Source organism: Mesoplodon bidens (assembly GCF_964165515.1).
Source record: "Mesoplodon bidens genome assembly, chromosome: 14".
NCBI classification, from domain to species: Eukaryota; Metazoa; Chordata; class Mammalia; order Artiodactyla; family Ziphiidae; genus Mesoplodon; species Mesoplodon bidens.
In genome coordinates, this window is record NC_138170.1 from 63,585,995 (window position 1) to 63,610,490 (window position 24,496).

The 24,496-nt window shown below is 36.6% G+C and overlaps 1 protein-coding gene across 2 annotated transcripts in view; it reads right to left on the minus strand.

The window, feature by feature from the left end:
- SLC30A6 (solute carrier family 30 member 6) overlaps positions 1–24,496 on the minus strand; it is a 42,494-nt gene that overhangs the window by 11,962 nt on the left and 6,036 nt on the right. For both annotated transcript variants that reach the window (XR_014017421.1, XM_081253963.1), the window contains exons 3-13: positions 20,460–20,544; positions 19,397–19,439; positions 17,390–17,455; positions 11,576–11,656; positions 11,058–11,093; positions 10,220–10,314; positions 7,682–7,730; positions 7,252–7,371; positions 4,627–4,729; positions 3,372–3,419; positions 2,240–2,308 (exon numbers count right to left, since the gene is read on the minus strand). Coding sequence is in view for 1 of the 2 variants with exons in the window: in XM_081253963.1 (XP_081110089.1) it covers positions 2,240–2,308; positions 3,372–3,419; positions 4,627–4,729; positions 7,252–7,371; positions 7,682–7,730; positions 10,220–10,314; positions 11,058–11,093; positions 11,576–11,656; positions 17,390–17,455; positions 19,397–19,439; positions 20,460–20,544 (795 nt within the window). In the remaining variant the exon portion in view is untranslated. The remainder of the gene's footprint in view (positions 1–2,239; positions 2,309–3,371; positions 3,420–4,626; positions 4,730–7,251; positions 7,372–7,681; positions 7,731–10,219; positions 10,315–11,057; positions 11,094–11,575; positions 11,657–17,389; positions 17,456–19,396; positions 19,440–20,459; positions 20,545–24,496) is intronic.

Below are 24,496 nucleotides of genomic sequence, written 5' to 3' on the forward strand. Positions count from 1 at the left end.
GAGTTATTGCTAATCATGAGATAAAGAAAATATCTTACTGCTTGAATTTGACTTCCATTTTATTACTTTTAGGTAAGACAAGCCACGTCTACAAATTGAGTCATCTTTGATTTCTCCCTTTCCTTTGCCACTGTGAGATGATAATCTCACAGTTCTCACTATACAAAATTATAAAAGATACTGTATCTCCTCTTTCAGTCTGATATGGAAGTCAAAGCAATTAAAATAAGTGAAAACCATTTCCAAGTATGAGCTTGAACAGTGTCCTATGATAATGGTGTTTGCATTAATCTATGGCTTTTGTGACAATTATTCCTGGCAGCCCAAAAGCTTGTTTTATTAATTTCCTTTGTCTTAATTAGGCAACACATTGGTGTAGCTGTTGGATGGCCAAGCTCTGAACAGCAGAAATGATTGTGTTTATAAGCCACCCAGCTAAATAAACACTTGTCTACTAGTTTGTTACTATCAATACAATTAAAAGAATGATTAAAAGTGAACTGTAAGGGGGCTTTCCCTGGTGGCACATTGGATAGGACTCCACACTCCCAATGCAGGGAGAGCCTGGGTTCAAGCCCTCGTCAGGGAACTAGATCCCACATGCGTGCTGCAACCAAGAAGCCCACGAGCCAAACTAAGGAGCTCGCTTGCCTCAACTAAGACCTGGCACAACCAAATAAATAAAATAAATAAATAAATATTTTAAAAAAAAGTGAACTGCAAGGGACTTCCCTGGTGGTGCAGTGGTTAAGAATCCACCTGCCAATGCAGGGGACACAGGTTCGATCCTTGGTCTGGGAAGATCCCACATGCCGCAGAGCAACTAAGCCCATGTGCCACAACTACTGAGGCTGCACTCTAGAGCCTGCTAGCTGCAACTACTGAGCCCAAGTTCTGCAACTACTGAAGCCTACATGCTCTAGGGCCCTTGAGCTGCAACTACTGAGCCCATGTGCTGCAACTACTGAAGCCCCCATGCCTAGAGCCCGTGCTCTGCAACAAGAGAAGCCCCCACTCGTCGCAACTAGAGAAAGCCTGCACGCAGCAACTAAGACCCAGTGCAGCCAAAAAATAAATTAATTAATTTAAAAAAATCTTTTGGGCATAGAAACAAAAAGATCAAGTCACATATAAAGGTGAAAAAAATCAGACTACGTATCATCAGGCTTTATCACCATAATGCTTTATGCCAGAGGAAAATGGAGTAATATATTTAAGAAACTCAAGGAAATAAAATATGTGCTCAGGATTTTATATCCAGCTAAATGATTTTCAAGTATAATGTTCACAACTGTTTTCAACATTCAAAAATTTAGAGAATATTGTTCCCAAGGGCCTTTCCTGAAGAATTTACTAGAGAATGAGTTTTAGATATCCAAAAGACTAGAGAGGGGAAGAGAAGGAGAAGGAAGAGATGAAGCAGCCATTTTCTGCTAAAAGAGTATAAGCCTGAAACTAAAGACTGCAAAGTAGTGATATCATTGAGCTGTTGGACCAACCCTAATCTGCCTACCTCTGAAATCTGTGTTATGTTACAAAAGTCAAAATCCTATTTTTTTAAATGATATTGTAGAATAGTATTTAATAACATGGAAAACTGTTCATTATATATTAAGTGAAAAGAGCAGATTATAAAACAGCATGACCTCATTTTCTAAAGAGAGTAAGTATACAAGTATTAATACCAAAACATCAACAGGATTATGGTTGTTTAAATTTTTTTTTTCTGGGTACTTTCCTGTATTTTCCTCATCATTCCTGACACAGGAATAAAATCATGCCATAACAAAATCTCTTCGGTAATGAGGTCTAAATTGGACTAGAAAACACGGAATTTTATGCTGAAGCAGCTGTTATTATAACTCTTTAACATATTCAGCAAAAATCTCCAAAATTACAACGGTAATGAAAAAGAAAATAATTGCACATTTTACTTCTGCAACATTTTTGTATTTAGGAATGTATGACTATGGATTTTTCTTTTTTGGACAGCCCAGTATTGAGATCATTTAGTTTGAAAGGAAAAAAATGAATGAAGAAAAACATTCCTTAATCTCAATTAGGTTACTAAATCCATCTAAATTTACTTTATTGAACAGTAATGGGAATCAAAGGATCTACAAAAATTTTAAAGAAATACTTTTTTCAGTTTTAAAAAGTATAAACTATGTTTATAAACTTTGTTTTATGACTATGTTTTAAACTATGCTTAAACTAAAGTAATATATAGAAAGCATACCAATGAGCCAAAACCTAGGGTCCAAAAATGCTCATTTCGGACCTCCAAAACTCCATCCAACGTAGATACCTAATCAAAAACACAGAAATAGGGCTTTTGTATTTGACATATCCAACACAATTCAGTCACATTATGGATTTGCTGTAAGCCTAGAAATGACATGGCCAAACCCTGCCTGAAGACACTTATCAGCCAAGAGAAGTCCCAGACCATTCACTCCAGATACCATTTCTGCTTGTTCAATACTGAGCCAGGGCTTTCTTTTCCAGTTTATTCTCTGCACCAATCCCTCAAGAATCAGGTCTTTACTTCCCTCATTCACACCTTGTTCAACAGTGTGTAGTTCTTTTCATCTTATTAGTATAGTATATATTTATATCCAGCACTTGTGGTATCAGAATTTTTTTGTCTTCTCAATCATTCCTTTCTCCAGATTCCCTTTTAAGAAATTTCTGGACAATACAGGGTGTTATTTGGATGTGGGCCAAAAGGAAATTCCAAGGCCAGATATACAGTGTGTGGCCCATTGATACAGTGGCACAGACCCCACTAGCTGAAGCAAGTGGTCAGCTATATTGATCAAAGTGGCCTCTGTGATACTGACAACCAATAGTTTAAAACACTCTCAACATTCAAATAATTTGATTATCTTATTCCTTCATTAGTTAACAGTTGGAATTTTATAACAATACAAAATCTAAACCTACAGATCAAGATATTAGGTGCTGAAGCAATCACCATGTAAAGGTGGCCTCTGACTTAATCAAAATCCTAGGTTTGAATACAAAATCATAAAAATCACAGCATTTATACAGCAAATAGTGTGGTCTTTAGACCATTACCGTCTACATTTATTGGGCTGGCCAAAAATGTCGTTCAGGTTTTTCATAACATCTTATGGAAAAATTCAAATGAACTTTCTGGCCAACCCAATATTTCAAGTGAATCTGGCTTCCAGACTGCGCAATTCGTCAAATTGTTCTATTTTTGTCACTATGTCTCCTACTGTATCATTGTAAAGAACAAAAACTTCCCTAAAATAAAATTCTAGAAAGAGTTGAAATTATTTGTACCCACTCTTTGCATTCTCTAATTATAAATTAAAATGATTTTACTTATTATTCCATCTTACCTCTCTGATAAGTTTGTCCAACTGACCAATAACATGGGGTGGTGTTGTCTGGGGAAAAAAATAAAATAAAATATGAATCTAGAGAGAGAAAAAACTTTTGCAACAATCGTCCTGACACTAAAAAACTGGGTTTTACACCAGCCTTTGCTTTGTTTCACATGTGCCCTCTCATGATTTAGGGAAGAAAGGCTTTAATTGACCCACTAATAAAGCAGCATCAGGAATCAGCCCACACTTATTTCTTATATTGCAAAAAAGCTGCTATCTCTAGAACCAAATAAGCCTTAAAGAACCAAATAATCAACAAAAAAGTCTTTAAGAAAGTAAAACTTTGTATAAGGCATAGCACTATAAAACTAAGCTTATTGTTATTACTGATTCTGGAGAGGGAGATACAACCCATAAGTTTTAGAAAAGGCATGAGGGAAAGACAAAAGGAAAAGCAGTGCTTACACATTCATCTAGTCCTGGGAAACTACCTTTCTATTCAGGTGCTTGTCTACAGGTGTTCCTATTGTTTCAATAAGTAGCGATTTCTCATTTTAAATTTAAAAGTCTCACTAATTCAAGAATAGAAAATAAGAAAACAATCATAACCAGATTATACAATAGCCAAAGCACATTTATTAGGGGAAAATGAATATCTAAAAAAGATTTTAAGTAATATTATTTTCACTTGAAACATTATTAGAGGCAAAATATTTTCATTTATGCTTTTGTCTTACAACTACATGAAGATCTATGCCTATTTTGTGCATCAATAGAACTTCATCTGGTTCTTTTTTTTTTAATAAATTTATTTATTTATTTATTTATTTATTTATGGCTGAGCTGGGTCTTTGTTGCTGCGTGTGGGCTTTCTCTAGTTGCAGTGAGCGGGAGCTACTCTTCATTTTGGTGCGAGGGCTTCTCACTGCGGTGGCTTTCCTTGTTGCAGAGCACAGGCTCTAGGGCACAGGCTCAATAGTTGTGGTGCACAGGCTTAGCTGCTCCGCGGCATGTGGGATCTTCCCGGACCAGGGTTTGAACCCATGTCCCCTGCACTGGCAGGCGGATTCTTAACCACTGCGCCACCAGGGAAGTACCACCTGGTTCTTACTATTCAAATTTCAGAGATTATTGTTTGGCTTCATTTCCAACAGTGCCCTCCAGTAGCTAAAACTTTCATCATCTGGTAGAAGAACCCATAGTGTTTTATAATCTGGTAAAAGAACATAGCTAATTTTAAGCATGCATATTGAAAGAAGACCCTTACCTGGAGTAATACTTTCCCACTGTACACACTCATGGGATACATAGTGCCGAATGTCATCAGAGCAATGGCTATGGCTGATGCAGTATCTACAGCAAAATAATTACTGAAAAGAAAAAACAATTCTAAATTTTAAATGTATGCTTCACTGGGCTTCTTACAATTTAATCTACCAAACTTTAACTATCTAAAGCAACAGGACTGTTTTACCACAGCTGGCCACTACTGGCAATGAGAGCATCTCAAAGGAAAATAAAAGTTTTCAGAATCCTTTCTTGCCAAAGTTTAGGGGGAAATAACTAATAATTATGTTAATTAGTATGACGAGAGATGATGAAGAAAAATAATGTGAGCATTTCCCCACAATGTGTTGTCAATCTACTTGTCAACTATAAATATTTCATATATATTTATTTGCTGCAACAAATAAAAACCTTTAACTAGTAATTTCTGATACAGGAAGACCAATAGAATTCATCAGTGATTCTATCAATTTTGCTGTAAACAATAACTCCAATAATTACTATTAAAATTTTTCAAATTCCCCAGGAATTTCACAAGGTGAGATTCTCCAGGAATCTGTTATAGCAACATTGTAACTGAAGTGCATCTCATCAGTAGTTCACTGTTCTATTAACAAGACAGACCAAAATGCCAGTGGTTACAAAGCTGATCATGTACTCTTTTTCACCTTTTCCCATATGTTGGGAATAGAAACATGAGTAAAGACATAGATCCTGCCTTTGAAATGGCAGGAAACATACATGGGGAAAATATAATAAAGGACTTTGGATACAAAGGAGAAGTCCTACAGGGTATCATGGATGAACAAAGGAGTGAGTGGCAAGCCTACTGGGGTAGGGATAATGCAGAAAGGCTAAATATAAAAAGAGGTGACAGGGGTTTCCCTGGTGGTCCAGTGGTTAAGACTCCGTGCTTCCACTGAGGGGCGCGCAAGATCGATCCCTGGTCGGGGATGGTCCGCATGCTGCGAGGTGTGGCAAAAAAAGAAAAAAAAAAAAAAAAAGAGGTGACATTTGAGCTGAGCCTTCAAAATGAGCAAGATGATGGGAGCAAGATGTTGGGAGCAAGATACTGTAGACAGTGAAAGCAGCATGTGCAAGGGCATGAAAACCCTGATGCAGCAATGAAACTATCAACAGTTAAGTATATATAGATAGACGGATGGCTAGTAAGGTTGGTAGAAGCTTCACTGTGTTAACAACTTTTAATTTTTTCTTTTCTTTTTATCAACTTTTAATTTTTTTAAGTATCCAAAAGATAATTTTGAAACAGGAAAATATTATGTTCCGATTTGCAACTTTTAATGATCACATCAGTAGCAAAATAGCAGATAACTAAAGATGTGTGAGAATAAAAATTATAAGATCATAAGACTATTCTAATTAGGCCAAGGAAATGATCATAAAGGCCTCAATTTAGGAAAACGAATGGGAAGAAGGGAAAGATAATATTAAAAAGAAAGATTAAACAAGAGTAGGTGACAAGACTATTGTTTACAACAGCCAAGACATGGAAACAACTTATGTTTCTGTTGACAGATAAATGGATAAAGAAAATGTGGCATATACATACAGAAATATATACACAATGGAATATTAAGTCAGCCATAAGAAGGAAATCCTGCCATTTGTGACATGGATGGACCTTGAGGGCATTATGCTAAGTGAAATAAGCCAGACACAAAAGGACAAATATGTATAATTTCATTTATATGAAGTACTTAGAGTAGTCAGATCCATAGAGACAGAAAGTAGGATAGTGGCTGCCAGGGGCTGGGGGGAGGCAGAATGAGTAGTAATTATTTAATGGGTACAGTTTCAGTTAGGGAAGATGAAAAAGTTCTGGAGGTGGATCGTGGTGATGATTTCACAACAAAGTGAATGCACTAAATGCCTGTGAAAGTACAGAACTGTATGCCTGGAAATGGTTAAAATGGTAAATTTTATTTTATGTATGTTTTAACACAATTTAAAAGCAGAATGCAAAGGAATAGACTGTAGTAACATTCACTGAGGCACAAGGTACAAGAAAAAGCAGTTTTGGGGATGGGGGGAAATAGGTTCAGTTGAGGTGGACATGAACAGAAGATATGCTGTTTGGAATTCAGTAGAGATCTGGGCTAGAAATAAAAATGTAGGAATCACATAGAGGTAGTAAATAAAAACATAACTGTATGTGATATGCTAGGAGAGTATGCAAAATGGCAGGGAGTCACCGAATCACGTCATAAAATTAAGCTTAAGGCTGCTAAAGTCTCTTTCCTAATAGACTTGCTTTTTTTAAAGTTGATTCACATCTACTTCCTCTCTTCCCTTGCTCAGCAACAGTCGCTGTGATTCATCTCTCTTTTACCTTCCTCTTCTCAGTTTCACTCATCAGGTTAGCAGTAAGGAATTTAAACAGTTTTCCAGCCTGCATTATAGACTGTGGTGAAAATTTCTTATTGAATCCAACCCCCATAATTTTTCAGATGAAGACACTTGAGGACAAGACTTGACCAAAGTTGCACAGGTCACAAGCAAACATGCTATAAGCTTAATCCCTAGCCATCCTACTGATGCCCCAGGAATCGAAACACACTTGATAGCAATAAAAAATACTTACTTAATTTCAATTAGCATATAAGTAATACAAAGAGCAAATGCTCCAGCAAGATCAATCAAAACAAATGGATTCATTCGGGGAAGGAAGATACTGCTAAGTCCTGGAATAATTCCACACAAGCTATGAAAAAACAAATAAAAAGAGTATTCATTAGTAGAACTTACGTAATACTGATGAAAGTCATATAAAAGATTTGTATTTTAGCATCATATACCTTTTAAAGAAAGCAAAGAGAATTTGGGAACAAAAGTCTCACTCGTAAAGGTCTCTTTTGTATCACCAATTAAAAAGTAAGAAAAAGTAAAGGGAGAATAAGAATCTGATCTGTGAGATTCATGTAGTAACCTCAGCAATAATAATGCTGAGACAGATGCATTTCTTGGGTATTCCTTTAACGTTATGTATATCATGAAATCCCATAACATCTTACCTTCGACTAAGATCTGCAACATGCTCTTGAAGCCAACTCGTACTAGCAGCTTTAAAAAGAAAATACTTAAATTATGTATATAGAATAAACCATTACCAGAAATACTTGATTCTTAAATTTTAAAAATAAGTTCGGTCATGACTGTATAACTTTACAAAAGATCACGTTATTCCTCAAATCTAGAACTTTTTTCTCTTTTATGCCTTTAGGATACTAAATGAAAAGCAGTTTCAACTGCAATATACAGCTGACCTGAAGGAATAAGTGAACTTAACGTATTTCATTGCTACTATTAATTTGAAGTTTTAAAGGCTTGTTATAGTGTAAAGCAAAGCTTCCTAACCAGTGTGCTGAGAATGGGTTGCAGGTACACCGATTACTAACTCGCTCAGCTCTCAGAAAGGCCAGGTGGGAATCTGGCTACATGCAGACGCCTGTCAGTTACTGTCCCTGGACAAGTAGCCTCCAGGCTCAAGCATCCTCTTACATTTATCCCAGGGTGCTACAGAAATTCTCATTTTTTTATGTATACCATGATGTAAAAAAGATCGGCAAGCCATACAAAAAGTAGCCTGGTACAGCAGTTTAAGAGCAGACTCTGATGCCAGAATACCTGGCTTCAACCCCTGCTCTGCCCTTAACTAGATGTGTAGCCTGAGACAAGTGACAATCTCTCAGGGCCTCAGTGTAAAATGGCGATAATATCAATAAAATGATTTACCTATGGTTATAGGAAGAATTAAATGGGTTCTATGTAAAGCGTGTATCACAGTGCCTGGCAGATAGAAAGTGCTCAATATTATTTTCCACTTAAATTTCAACTAATGTTGTATAATAAATTTTGATGTTTCTGTGAACTTTCATTTCCAGCGAATAAAAATACAAACTAGATGATCTTTCTAAAAATAAATCTGGCAATATATATCAAAGACTTTTAAAAAATAGTGTATTTTTAACCCATTTATAATTTCTTCTTTGGGAAGAAGAAGTGGAAACGCATACAAGAAATTTGGTACAAAAAAGGGTGGGGCTTCCCTGGTGGCACAGTGATTGAGAGTCTGCCTGTTGATGCAGGGGACACGGGTTCGTGCCCCGGTCCGGGAAGATCCCACATGCCGCGGAGTGGCTGGGCCCGTGAGCCATGGCCACTGAGCCTGCGCGTCCGGAGCCTGTGCTCCGCAACGGGAGAGGCCACAACAGTGAGAGGCCTGCGTACCGCAAAAACCCAAACAAACAAACAAACAAACAAACAAAAAAGGGTGGTTATAGCATTATTTGTAAAAGGTTATATATTATTCTATATAACAATAGACTGTTTAAAAATATTCATGACAAAATATTATGCAAGCCTTCAAAAATAATTTTTTCAAAGAGTATTTAATGACAGGCAATACTCAAGACATAATGTTAACTGAAAAAAGCTAAACATAAAATTGGTAATTGATACAATTCTAAATATGTAAAAAATATATATACATGTGCATAGAAAAAAATTAAAGGAACAAAATAGAAATGTTAACAGATGTTATCTCTGGGTCATGAGATTAACAATACTGTTTCCTTCTTGTATCTTTCTGATCTTCACAGAGAAATACAGTTTCTAAACCTCTGTACCTTCTTAGAATTTCTAGAATGAGCATTATAGTATCCTAATAAAGTTTTTTCTAAAAAATTCTGGTCATCACAAATATCATTATTTAATTTTCTAGTTCATGCAGTAATTCTTAAACTCTAACTCATACAAATACAACTCATACTTTGTAACACTCAGGAAGTTGTTTAAACCTGAATGGGTATTTCAGAAAGCTTTCTTCCCTTGGTTATCTTGGTATTCAAGTCAGTGAGACCTAAAAAGACCCTCACCTATTTTTGCTTCAAAGTACAGGTGTGTGGGTCTGTGTACACAGCCCACTTTTGTTTTTACCTCACTTCTCCATCCATCAGTGGTTAACCCTTTGTAGGTTAGTGGGATTCCAAAACACTGAAATTATTGAAAAATGCCAATAATTTAGACCACTGGAGTGAAAAGTCTATCTGAATTTTTAAAGACTTGAAAATAAAAGAATAAATCAAAAGGAATAAAGTTTTGCTACTTTCAAATATATACCTACCCACCATTGCCCAAGAGAAGTTCCTGGGAACTTATCTAATTAACAAAATACAATTATTTGCAATGAGCATAGCAACTAGTCTATGTACACTGATGCTTCTAAAATGCTTGCAGTAAACTTTTCTTAGGTAGGTTATACATGTAAAATCTCATTCATGGTATTTGGTAAATGTAATTTTTTATTGCATGTAATTTAATACATAAGTCAGTTTTGCCTGTTTTTAAGTAATATGTTATTTTAAAGCTTGTAATAATTAGATTCCGTTTCATAATTTTTTGCTCAGAGAAAGACTTTAGAACCTTTGGGGTAGTCCTCTCTTCTCTTCAGGATATACTTTCTCATTGATCTATGAATTAATGAAACAAACCAAAGACCTGTTTTTATGAGAGATTAATTGGTTTTTTATTAATGGTAAATTAAAACATACCTTCAGAGACATAAGCAAAAGGTTTATTCCGAATAGAAAGCATTGTGAACAGGTTGAAAGAAAGAGCCACAAAAGTACCAACTAATAATCTTCCCCTGAAAAAAACAACATTCATGATTATTTTTTTCTTGGTAATGTCAATATGTAATTTCAGCACGTAGAGACACTAAGAGATGGGAAGGCAGAGTGGTCTGCTTCAATGGTTTAGTATTTGCAGAGCCAGAATCTGAACTTGGTTCTAGCACCATGACCAATGTCCTGTCTACTCTTGCTCCACCTTACACAGGACAAAAAAAAAAAAAACACAACACTCTTAGCATTAACAGTATCTCCTTACAGGTAATTGCTGTTATAAATTTTTAGAAATGCTAATGGTATTTGGTTTACAGTCCACTGGCCGGGTCAGACTGTCCTGAATTAAACTGATCAGAATAGGTAAAGTCCACATAGTTGGCCACTATGTTGTAAATAATAGCAATTCCATCTTTTCTATAGCTGCTACTAAAAGACTTGGAGGATCCAATCTTAAATTACAGAAGACCAGATGGGGCTGGCTTAGGATATTGACCTGGGCCTAGAAATACTGAGGGACCCAAAATCAGGGTAGAAAGGCCTTCCTGTTCAGTATAAAAATTTAAGGGCTTGGGAACAGTTAAGGGTGAAAAGAGGGAGTCTTGGGATTTGGGGATTTTGCTTGTGAAATATCAATAAAATATATATTACCACACTCTGAACTCTAATATTGGCCAAAGTAACCACTATTTAATAACATATCAATTAATAACTGGGAATCAAACTCAATAGTAAATTATATGTTATGTTAAAAGCAGAATCTCACGTGTGTATCTCAGGCTGCTCCAAAAAGCGTTCTGCACTAAAAGAAGGAAATAATGTATTAAATAAGTCCTACAAATTATAAAATTATAAGACTTTATTAAATATATAATTAATCTAATAAATTCACGAAACTTTTTAATATGATAACCAACTGTTGATTATTAGTAGTGATGAGACAAGCAGACCCACAAATTATCCTCAAGATGTAATTCAATCTTTCTCTACCAAACCTGTTTCAATGGGTTTGTACTAAGCATGTACTAAAACATGTCTGTGTGAATCCTTTCCTTTCATTCACATCTATGACTAAATTTAGTAGCATCAAAGAAGGTAATAAAAGAAGGGTGAAAAGAAGGGAGAAAAGTCTGAAACATGAAGAAATTGTACTATCAAAACTCCAGCACTGCTCATTTTATTTGTATACCCTTCCAACCAGACGTGTCTCACTGGATTCTTTCATATTCCCAAAGGTGGCATAGGTAGAATTTGCAGTGACAGTAACATTGTATACAAATGTACCTTTCTTTTAATATAAAGAGAGCTCCCAATTGTGCCAAGACTGTGGATGCAAATACAGCCAGGACTTCTAATCTTTCAAATCTGAAATTGGAAAATTAATTAAATCAGCCTAATTCTTTCAATTCACAAACTAGTATCTCTAGAACACATTCATTCACTCACTATACATGTGCCTACTATAATTCAAACGCTGTTAAAAAAAGACTACAGTTTCTAGAATGACAATAAACAATGAACATCACAGATTTTAAAAAGAGTGCCTATTTGTACAACATATACTCCTTAGGGCTTTTATTTTCTAGAAATAACCATTATTATAATAACAGCTAGCACTTAATTGACCCATCTTGTGTCAGACACTGGTCGAAGTGTTTAACATATTACCTCATCTAAATCCTTATGAGGGTTAGTTTATCTACTTTTTTTTTAAAAAAAAGAGATAAGGAACCTGAACCCCAAAGAGGAAAAGTAACTGTTTAGAATCATACGGTTTGGAAGTGAAGGAGTCAGGTTTTCAAACTCAGACACTCTGGCTCTAGAGTTCATGATTTTAACCACTACTACACTGCCTCTCCTATCTACACACAATTGAAGTTAACTGAATATGTCTTATAATCACTAAGCTATCAGCTGGAGGCCACGGGCTGTTGTCTTATTTATCTTAGTTTCTCCCACTGCACATAGTTTAATGGCATTCAACACCTGTAAGTATATATGTTTAAAGTTTCTCAAGGAAATAATTATCTTCAGAAACGATAATAAAATAATTAACGATGTTCATCACATTAGTTGTTTTTTTCCCTCAAATGAGTTGATTTAATTCCAGGTGGTACAGAATTCAGAATATTCAGGAGATAATAAAATAATAAAGGACGTTCATCACATTGCTGTTTATAATAGAAAAATGTTGGAATCAACAACAGACCATTACACATTATTACAAATATAAGAGAAATGTATTTACTGACATGGAAGGATGGAAATGAAAAAAAGTAGGTTATAGGAGAGTATGAAAAAAAACGGTATGTAAATACGGCAACATTATTTGTGGTAATTGATAAGTTGATACTAAAGTGCGTATTGAAATGCAAATGGTGAAGGAAAGCAAAGACAATGTGAAAAAGAACAAAGCTGGAAGATTTACACTACCAGATAACCAAGATTTCAAAACTACAGTAATTGACACAGTATGGAACTAATTCAAGGATAGACAAATACACCAAATAAAAGAGAAAAGAGACTCCAGAAACAGACAAACACATACACAGTCACTTGATTAATAAAAAAGTAGCACATAAAAGCAATAAAGAATAAATTTTTTTCAATAAATAATGTTTTATCAAATTGAATAGCTATATAGAAACAAATGCGCCTTGACCTTTACCTCAACCCATACACAAAAATCAATTCCAGGGCTTCCCTGGTGGTGCAGTGGTTAAGAATCCACCTGCCAATGCAGGAGACACAGGTTTGAGTCCTGGTCCGGGAAGATCCCGCATACCGCAGGACAACCAAGCCCGAACACCACAACTACTGAGCCTGCGCTCTACAGCCCGTGAGCCACAACTACTGAGCCCTTGCACCACAACTACTGAAGCCTGCGTGCCTGGAACCTGTGCCCCGCAACAGGAGAAGCCACCGCAATGAGAAGCCTGCGCACCGCAACGAAGAGTAGCCCCCGCCTGCTGCAACTAGAGCAGCGACAAAGACCCAACGCAGCCAAAAATAAATAAAATGAATTAATTAAAAAAAAATCCTAGGGCTTCCCTGGTGGCGCAGTGGTTGAGAGTCCGCCTGCCGATGCAGGGGGCGTGGGTTCGTGACCCGGTCCGGGAAGATCCCCCATGCCACAGAGCAGCTAGGCCCATGAGCCATGGCCGCTGAGCCTGCGCGTCCGGAGCCTGTGCTCCGCAACGGGAGAGGCCACAACAGTGAGAGGCCCACATACCGCAAAAACAAAAAACAAACAAACAAAAAAACCCCTTAAAAAACCCCTTAATTAATTCTAGTTTGATTGTAAGCCTAAATGTGAAAGGTCAAATTGTAAAACTTCTAATAACAGGGTAGAATATCTTTATTCTGGCCAAGATTTCTTGACAAGTACACAAAAAGTATTAACCATAAAGGAAAAGACTGATAAATTGAATTTATCATTGAAATTAAAAACTTTTCACTCATCAGAAGGTATCTTTAAGAGAATGAAAGAGAAATGGGAGTGAGAGAATATATTTATGTATAAAGAACTCCTATATAGATCAATAAGAAAAAACAGGCAACCCAATCTAAAAATGGATAAAACACTTCAGCAAGCATTTCACAAAAGGGGTAATCTGAATGGTTAATAAACATAAGAAAAAGTGTTCAAATACTCATCAGGAAAATAACTTAAGCCTCAATGAGATGTCACTGCACACCCTAGAATGGCTTTAAAAAAAAAAGGCAATACCAACAGTTGGTAAGGACACGAAGCAACTAGAACTCTAATATACTGTCAGTGGAAATGTTAAACTGGTAAAACCACTCTGGAAAACTGTTTGGTATTATCCTATCTTCTAATGATGAATATATGCAAATCCTATGACTGAGTAATTTCAAAGACATATGCCCAACATAAATGAGCACACATGTATACCAAAAGAAATGTACAAGAATGTTCATAAGTAGTTTTATTTATAATAGCTAAAAGCTAAAAATTATCTAAATTCCTTTCAATAGTTGAACATATAAACAAATTTTGATATATTCACATAATGGAATATTAGAGCAATGAACAAGAATGAACTACTGCTATATGATGATATATATATATATTGTATACCATTTATATGACTTCAGAAACAGGCAACAAGAATCTGCAATGACAGCAATCACAATCCTGGTTACTTTTCTCAGGGTTTGACTCTGACTTAACATTAAGTCATTAAAGGAGGCTTTGGGGAAACTTGTAATGTTTTATATCATGATCTAGATAGTAGTTATACAAGTACATTTATTTGTTAAAATTCATCAAACTGCACAAGGATATAAGACAGAACAAGCTACAGTCCCTGCTACCAATAAATTTATATTTTAAAGGGGAAGACAAAAAAAAAACAATTAATTGCGCTTCCCTGGTGGCACAGTGGTTAAGAATCCGCCTGCCAATGCAGGGGACCCGGGTTTGAGCCCTGGTCTAGGAAGATCCCACATGCCGCGGAGCAACTAAGCCCGTGTGCCACAACTACTGAGCCTGTGCTCTAGAGCTCGCAAGACCACAACTACTGAAGCGCGTGTGCCCAGAGCCCATGCTCCACAACAAGAGAAGCCACTGCAATGAGAAGTCCACTCATCGCAACGAAGAGTAGCTCCCACTCACCGCAACTAGAGAAAACCTGCGCACAGCAATGAAGACCCAACACGGCCAAAAATAAATTAATTAAATAAATAAATTTAAAAAAATAATTTATAAGTTCTGATAAGTTCTATACAGAGAATTATAGCAGTCTGATGTGACAAGAAGCTAACTAGGTGATCTATTTTAGAATCCATTTTAGATTGGGCCCAGTCACTTAATGACATTAGCATTTAGTGACATTAAGATTGGAATAACAAAACGGGGCTTATCTCGTAAGAATCAAGTGAAGAGCATTTCCAGGAGATAGAACAGTTTGTATAAAGACCCTAAAGCAGGAATAAGTTGTGTTCAAATTATGGAAAGAAAGACAGTGTGGTATAGAGGGCATGAGAGTGGTAACTTGAAAAGAAGTAGGCTGGGTCTAAATCATATAAGGCCTTTGTAAACGAGGAAAGGGGTCAGGATTTTATTCTAAGTATAACAGGAAATAACTGGATGGTTTTAAGAAGTAGAATGATAGCATGATTTAGGCTTAAAAAAAAAACACTGAAGAAAAAACCCCCCAAAACACTGGTTTCTATATGGAGAATGGACTGAAGGGGGGTAAAAGGAGAAGCATGGGGACCAGTTAGGATGCAAGACATTGGTTAAGGCAAGAAATGAAGGTAGTTTGGTTAGGATGGTAGTAGTGGAGATAGAAACGGGGGCGAGGACAGATTCTGGGTATGTTCTTTTTTTTTTTTTTTTTTTTTTGGTACGCGGGCCTCTCACTGTTGTGGCCTCTCCCGCTGCGGAGCACAGGTTCCGGACGCGCAGGCTCAGTGGCCATGGCTCACGGGCCCAGCCGCTCTGCGGCATGTGGGATCTTCCCAGACCGGGGCACGAACCGGGGTCCCCTGCATCGGCAGGCGGACTCTCAACCACTGCACCACCAGGGAAGCCCTGGGTGTGTTCTTAAGTTATCTTGACATAACTTGCTCATGGATAAATGTAGGTGATGAGAGAATAATCAAGGATTTTGCTTGAGCAACTGAGTGGTGGTGTATTTGCTAAGATGTGAAAAACTGCAGAGGAACAGATTTTGGGGGAAGAAAACAAGAATCTTAGCTTGAATTTAAGACATGAATTAGACATCCATGTGAACCTGGCATGAAGGTAACATGACATGAGATAAATCTCAGTGCTGGAGAACTGAATTTTGGAATTATTAAATATAGATGATACTTCAAGCTATGTGACTGACTGCAATTGTATTTGATTGCTCCCTCTTTTCCTATTCACTCTAAGCAACTAGGCCAAAATGGGAGCTGTCTTGTCCTTATGTGACCTTGTCTCCTGGCCACAGTAGCTGATCTAAAGACTAACATCTATACCAAGGTGGACCAACCAATAGTTCTTTCTCACTATTTTCTGAACTAGCGCTGGGGAATCCTTTCGTCTCAAGGATGAAGGTGAGAAGGTTCAAAGTCTTGCTAGAAGTTATCATTCCAGGATAGTGGAGAAAAGTGGTCTGAGAAACTGAACCTGACATTCAGAGAAAAGCAGGCCTTTTGAGGTAAGAGAAAGACAATGTCCTGAGTGTTCTAGTCCCTATACCAGTTTACCTCAGTCTTCCCACACTTTGGTATGTAAATTAACATTTTTCCCCCAAACTAGTTTGAGATGGATTTCTGTCACAACCAGAAGCCTTTACAAATGATTATCATATCAATCCAACTCTATCAAATTTCAGTGACACTTATAAATATCTTCATTTTGCACTAAAATTTCATGTTTACTTTGTCCCATTATTTAAGTAAATAAAACCTGATTTTGTTCAAAAGAATATAATCCCAATAAATGGTATGGTGGAGAAGAAAGGTAAGTTTTGTCCAAGAGTTTCTTCACCAAAGTTAAATTCTTCTTTCAAGTTGTTTCCTTGAATCTGAAAAGAACTCATTTTTTTCTAACATATTTTAAAAAATCCTCTGATATAAAAGATTATTTTCTAACTTTCAGTAATTTCTAAACTCTAGAAACAGAAATCTCAAAATCTTTTGTCAGTTCATTGCTGTCACAAATCCAGTCTTAAGATAAAAATACATCTCTACTGCTGCATTAATGTTAAACTATATCCCACTTACTTTAACATCTAGAAGATACATACATGAAAATCCTTTGTACTTTCTCTAACTGAAATAAGAGATTACCAAAATATTAAAGAACTTAAAATGAAGATTTTATGTAAGATTTGTTTTATAAAATAGAAAAAAACTAATGTGAACATTTCACTTTAATATGATTTAAATTTAAACATTCATGTTCCTTATCTAGAATCCTCTTGGAAGATGCTTTTTTATCTACTTTCACTATCTGATCACTATTCCACTAAACAGGCAGCATTTATTTTCTACAAGTACTCTAGCTAGCTCTTTACTGCCTGGTATAACTACTACTTTAATAGCAATAAGTTAGCAGAAAATAAAATAATTTGAACTTACCCAAATGAATAGGCAGGGCTAGGTTTCCTCATCATTACCCAGTAACTTATTAAACATGTCATTAAACTAAGTAAAAAGGAAAATAAATTTAGCATTAGAACTAGAACTAGAGGACTTACAGAAAGAAATTTAGCTTTCAGAATACCTAAGTTGCTAAAAGTTAATAGTGTTTGCAGACTAAACTAACAACAAGTTATTCTAATAATTTATAATCTAATCACAATAAGCACCCTAATGCGAGTTTTAACATGGGGAGAAACTGAAAGAAGTTATGATATACCATTAAGACACTAATAATAGAACTAATAGAACCTAAACCCATAATTTCTCTACTCAGAAAGTTATCCGCCCTAAATGGTTTCCATAACTGAGCCTGCAAAAAATGACACAGTAATAATAAGTGCAATTTACTTGATTCTAGGCATATACAATACATTCTAACTTTGATAAACTTTAATCTCTGTTAAAAGTTAAACTAAATATTAGTAACACCTTGACAACATTCTGGATGGGATAAAGTTATGGTTACTTTATAAGTATAGTGGAGACTCACTCTAAAACAACTTACTACAGTGTGAAATTCAAGTAATAACTATCTGTTTTAGACCAATCAAGAAGATTTAGTTATGTGACTGATGAAAAAGACATCCCTATAACATACTTCTATGGCACGGATCTTGGAGACATATGGTCTAAGCATTCTGCAACCTTTATTTGGAAATATGAAAGGTCCCCAAAGCAGGAGCCAATAGGTCATCTCTCTAGCTCACAATTACATAGATACTTTGCAGTTATTAACATCCCTCATTTCTTTTCCCACCCACATGGTTACAGTGGGAACTAGTATGTTCTTACGTGTTCCTGCTCCCTGGTCACAGCTGACTCATCTACAGGTAGGCACCTGACCTAAAGTCTGGGTATTATCTTTTCTGTTGCTATATAAATGGGGTATTTTCTTCCAGCATATCTTCTAATTATTATTTGTATGTATGGTCCATGTTGATAATTGTACTTATTTCACAGATAACTTTCCTTTAAGTAAAGAAAACTTCATAAATTCAGTGCAACAAACTTTTTTTTAGTTTAATTTTATCGTTTTGTTCAAAATAGGACATTTACACAGAAATGTGCATAAAGCACGTATGTACATTTTAACGAATAGAAAAAAAACACCCATTTAACCACCAATCAAGGTCAGGAGTAAAACACCGGGGAAGCCTTCTGGAGGTCTCTTTTCTGTTTTTCAAATGAAGTATATATGGTTGATAACAAATTCCTTATTAGCTTCAAAACATTAAGAAGGGTCTTCCCTGGTGGCACAGTGGTTAAGAATCCGCCTGCCAATGCAGGGGACACGGGTTCGAGCCCTGGTCCAGGAAGATCCCACATGCCACAGAGCAACTATGCCCATGTGCCACAACTACTCAGCCTGAACTCTAAAGCCCACTAGAGCCCGCAAGCCACAACTACTGAGCCCGCATTCCACAACTACTGAAGCCCGTGCGCCTAGAGCCTGTGCTCTGCAACAAGAAAAGCCACTGCAATGAGAGCCCAAGCACTACAACAAAGAGTAGCCCCTGCTTGCCGCAACTAGAGAAAGACTGCACACAGCAACGAAGACCCAGTGCAGCTATAAATAAATAAATAAATTTAAAAAACAAAACACAACACTAAGGAGGGGACTTCCCTGGTGGCGCAATGGTTAAGAATCTGCCTGCCAATGCAGGGGACACAGGTTTGATCCCTGGTCCGGGAGGATCCCACATGCCATGGAGCAACTAAGCCCGCGTGCCACAACTACTGAAGCCCTCACACCTAGAGCTGGTGCTCTGCAACAAGAGAAGCCACCGCAGTGAGAAGCCCGTGCACCGCAATGAAGAGTAGCTCTCACTTGACGCAACTAGAGAAAGCCCGCGCACAGCAATGAAGACCCAGCACAGCCATAAATAAATAAGTAAGTAGGTAAGGAAGGAAGTAAAAACATTAAGGAGCATTTTTAAAACTTACCTAAAAAGATCAAAAATGGTCAGGTAAGTATAGGCAGTTAAAGCTGCAAAACAACAAAAAGACTGATTAAAATGTTACCGAATCCATTGTTAGGAAATACAGCAAATCACCAAAATTGTTCATAACAGGGACATCCATCACCAAAAAACATGAGTCACTGATTAATCTCATATGTTCGCAATTATCTAGTAAATTTGACTAATATATGTAGCCAAAGTTGGTTAATACAAAAGCTTACTTTAGAACCTGATTTCTCCATCAGGAAAAAATGAAGCAGTATATGCTCAAAAGCCCTGAGATCAATTTTTTGCCTCCTTCTGTCATTGGAGTACTATTTTAAATGTATTTTTAAAATAGCAGGATGAAAATAATGGTAAATAAAAACATAAGAGTCATGACACAAGAAAAATATTAGATTTCCCTTTTCAAGGAAAACTCAATAAATCATAAAATTTTATTTATACACTACATAAATTGAAGAACTAATCTATCACATTAAAAGGAAATCTCACAAAAAAGATACATGCACCCCAATGTTCACAGCAGCACTATTTATAAAACAGACTCACAGGTATAGAAAACAAACTAGTGGTTACCAGTGGGAAAGGGGCAAGATAAAGGTAAGAGATTAAGATATACAAACTACAATGTATAAAATAGATAAGCAACAAGGATCAATTATACAGCACAGGGAATTAGAGCCATTATTTTGCAATAATTTTTAGTGGAGTATAATCTATAAAAATACTGAATCACCATGCTGTACACCTGAAACTAATATAATAATGTAAATCAATATCTCAATTAAAAAATAAAAAGAAATCTTAGTTTTTCAAATAGATTAAAAAGTTTTTAAAAAAAAGCTCATTTTAAATGATAATGCCTAACAACTGAAGCAAATTTTATGGTTTACAAGGTACTTTTGGAATAGATTCTCTCATTTAAATCTTTTGGGTTATATTTCAGAATAATATACTCTATGTAAAGGAAGACATACCTTTATTTAAAATGAGAACAATGAAAGTGAAATAATTAACTCCTAAAAATAAGAATAGTGACATACCTATACTATTAGTGGAACTGCACCACATTAGCAGGAAGCCAGTACATGTTAAGTTTATTGCACCAAAGAGCAGTATCTTCCAGGACTGTGAAAAAGAAAATCATTCTTATTTGTACAATGCTGATAAACTTCTCTGGGTCCATTCAAGTTGCTGTGATTCATACTCTAATATTCAAAGGAATAAGTACAACTTGTTTCAAAAAGTTGAAGTGCCAAATTTTCTAAAACTACCAAAATTATCATCAACCAAGTTACTATTATAATATGTAAGCCTAGGGCTTCCCTGGTGGCGCAGTGGTTGGGAGTCCGCCTGCCGATGCAGGGGACGCGGGTTCGTGCCCTGGTCCGGGAAGATCCCACATGCTGTGGAGCAGCTGGGCCCGTGAGCCATGGCCGCTGGGCCTGCGTGTCCGGAGCTTGTGCTCCACAATGGGAGAGGCCGCGACAGTGAGAGGCCCGTGTATCACACACACAAAAAAAATAATAAAATAAAATAAATAAATAAATAAATAATATATATATAAGCCTAAAAGAATAATTCTAGAAGGGGAATTATTCAAGAGAAAATAAATTCTGACACACAAACTCTCAAATAGTTGAGAAAATATGCTGACATTTGAATATAATTTTGTCTCTATAAACATGTAGAAACAATGATAAAAACAAATGGGACAAAATGTAAAGCAATTGATGAATCTGAATAAAGGGTATAAGGGAGTTCCTTATACTCATAACATTTCTGTAAGTTTGATGGTACATCAAAATAAAGTTACCCTGCCCACCCACCCACCAAAAAAGAGCAGTACTTGGGTTATTTACCAAGTAAATTGTATGAAATAGGACTGCAAAAGAGGAAAAGATTACCACAGTTTAGAAGTTCACAGAAAAGGGAGGATCTGAGATATACCTTGAAATAGCTAGGATTTAGAGGGATGAGGAAGAGCATTCTAAAAATAAAGGAAGAAGAGATCAAGTGAACTGTTTTCTATTTTTGTTCTGCTCCTCTCCCTATAAAGGGAGACCTATGCTTGTTTGAAAGTAGAGGTGAAATAAATTAGTGAAAAGGTAGTTACTTGGAGGTGTTAAAATTAAACATGTAATTGCTAAGGTCAAGTATGGTATGGGATAGAATGGTTTTACAATACAGATGAAAGGTGTAGGTCTAGAAAGGAAGAACACCACCTGTGAGAAAGTGAGAAGGGTAAGACGGTAACGGAAGAGAAAGAGAACTTGTAAGGCAGAAAGAAATGACAGTGATGTAACACAGAGGTAACAGTCTAGAAAGGAAGAAGCAAGGCCATTTCCTAAAATTAGGGGATATGATAAAGTAGCACTGGAAACTTCAATCTGGAAGAGGATCTGCAGAATAGATGTTATGGTGAATATACTATTGAATCATCAAAAAGAAGAACAATAATTACCAACATGAATTTATGGTAGACACCATTGTGGAACTTCCTCTACACCCACGAGCAAAACCAGAAAAGCAAGTGAGATAGGGATGTTAGAGACTTGAGAACTGATATGATGGGTTAACAAGACAAGGGACTCTAAAACTAGCGAGGACATTAATGAAATGATTGGGTATGGGGTCTAGTCAGAACAGGGATTCAACAGCAGTCAGAAAAGGAGGATAAAGCATTTAATGCACGCAGTTCTAATGCTGAATCAAGCTATTAATCAACAAATATTTGAGTATCTATTTTGTAAGAGACACTATTCTAGGCACTGGGGATACAGCAGTGAACAAAACATGGACCTTATAATCCAGGTGAGGTGACAGACAATAAGCAAATATATAAGGTCAGGTGGTGGTAAGTGCTGGAAGAACAAATACAGGACGAACACAGCAAATGGCAGACATGGAAGAGCTGCTCTTCTAGGTAGGGTGGTCAGAAAAGACTCCTTTGGTAAGGCGACATGTGACCAGAAATCAGAAAGAGGCAAAGGTACTAAGCATGCAGACATCTGGGAGAGAAGATGGGAACCACAGTGCATATTCTTTGAGATAGAAGAATGGCTGAGGACAGCTAGACAAGAGAGCTGAGAGGGAGTCTGGGGCTACATCAAGTAGTGTCATGTATGCCAGGAAAAGTATTGGGATGTATTCCAGATGAGATGGAAAGTGACTTAGCTTTCATTTTAAAAAGCTCATTCGGCTTCCCTATGTAGAATACACTGCATAGGGGCAAAGATGTAAGTATGAAGACCATTTAGAATATGATTGCAATAAACCATGTGGGAAATGATGGTGGCTTTGAATGTGGTACGAAGGTGTTGAAAGAGTCAGATTCTGAGTATTATACTGAAGATAGAGCTGGCAAGAATTACTTATAAAGCAGATGTGAGGAGTGAGGGAAAGAGATGGGTAAAAATGACGACTCCAAGGTTTCTGGCCTGAGCTATGTAGTGAAGGAGTGATAGAAAATCAAAGTTCAGGTTTGATCATATTAAATTTGAGATGCCTATTAGATATCCAGGTGAAAATGTTGAGAAGTCCATTATATATAGGAATTGGAGGTAGGGAAGAAGATAGGGACTGAGATATAAATATAGGGTCATCAGCATATGGTAATGAAAGTGTCACCTAAATGGAATAAGTGTAAACAATAAAGGCCAGAGCTCCATAAGCCCTGGGACACTCCAAAACGTAAGAGGTCAGAAAGATGAGAGGAAAGTAAGAAAGGAGACTGAAAATAATGGCCAAGTAAGTAGGAGGAAAATCAAGAGTGGCATTTCAGAGTCCAAATGAATAAAACTGCTTTAAGGTGGAAGAGACTGTTTTTCATCAAATGCCACTGAAGGTCAAATAAGATGGGAAATGAGGATGACCACTGCTTTTGGAACACAGAAGTTATTAGTTACCTTGTAAAAGCTGTTTCTGTGGATAAGTGGGGACTAGAATCAGACTGCTTTTGTTGAATAGAAACAGGGAGAAGAGAAAGTGAACAAAGAGAGTAAAGACAATTCTTCTAAGTACTTTTGTATAAAAAGAAGCAGAGAAAGGAAGCAGTGGCTGAGAGTGGAATATATGGCATGTAATTATGATGCAAGAAGAAGAAGGAGAATGATTCAAGAAGGAACAACAATGCAAGAGACAGAAGGAACCATTATAGGAATGCTGTCTTTGAGTAGGCAACAGTGGAAGAATTGGCCTTATATAGCAGATCAGACAGTTCATTCACAAAATAGGAGGGCAGGCAGAGTGTTGGTAGATATGCTAGTGACAGGATGTGGAAGTTTGCTCCTGATTACTTCTTTTCCCTCAGCAAAACAGGAAGGAAGATGAAGGTTAGAGTGGGGATGAATAAGCTTTTGGGAGTTTGAGGACAGAAGTGAAAGAAAATGGTATGAAACTGTCACTTAGGAAACTGGAAACTGAATAAACTAGGAACATATAGTATGGGCCACACTAATGGCATACTTGATCATGAATTTAAAGTGAGACCAGTCAGCATGGTTTTGTGTTTTTTTTAAGGCTACATTCAGTTGCTTGCATGCAGGTACAGAGTAGGAAAAAAGTGGACTTAATGAGGTTAAGGATTTGCCAAGGAAGTATGATAAACAGAAGAGGGGCACAAAGAAGTTGAAGGCATATGCAAGAAAATGAAAATGATGGACCAGAGAATCTAAATTGATAAGTAAGTAAATGAGGATAAGAGAGGTGAAAAATAGTGAAAATATAGCAGAGTCAATGGACTGGAGGTCCTAGTAATAGGAGTGAACTGGAAAGACAAGGGATAGTGACTGATGAGTAAAGTGCTTAAATTGAGACAATGGGAGGATATAGTTATTATAAATGATAAGGTTTATGGTATGATCATAGGAGTGGATGGTTGGGAGGGATACAGGACAAGATTATTTGTGGTGAGGAACTGAGAGGTAAGGATCTTCCACATGAAATATGAAATCACCAAGAACTAAGACAGGAAAAGCAACGAAGAGATGAGCCAGGTGTACCTCTTAAGATTTAAAGTATGATAGAGGTTATCTGTACAATTCAGGTGTTCCTATACTGGTTTTGTTCCTACTACCTA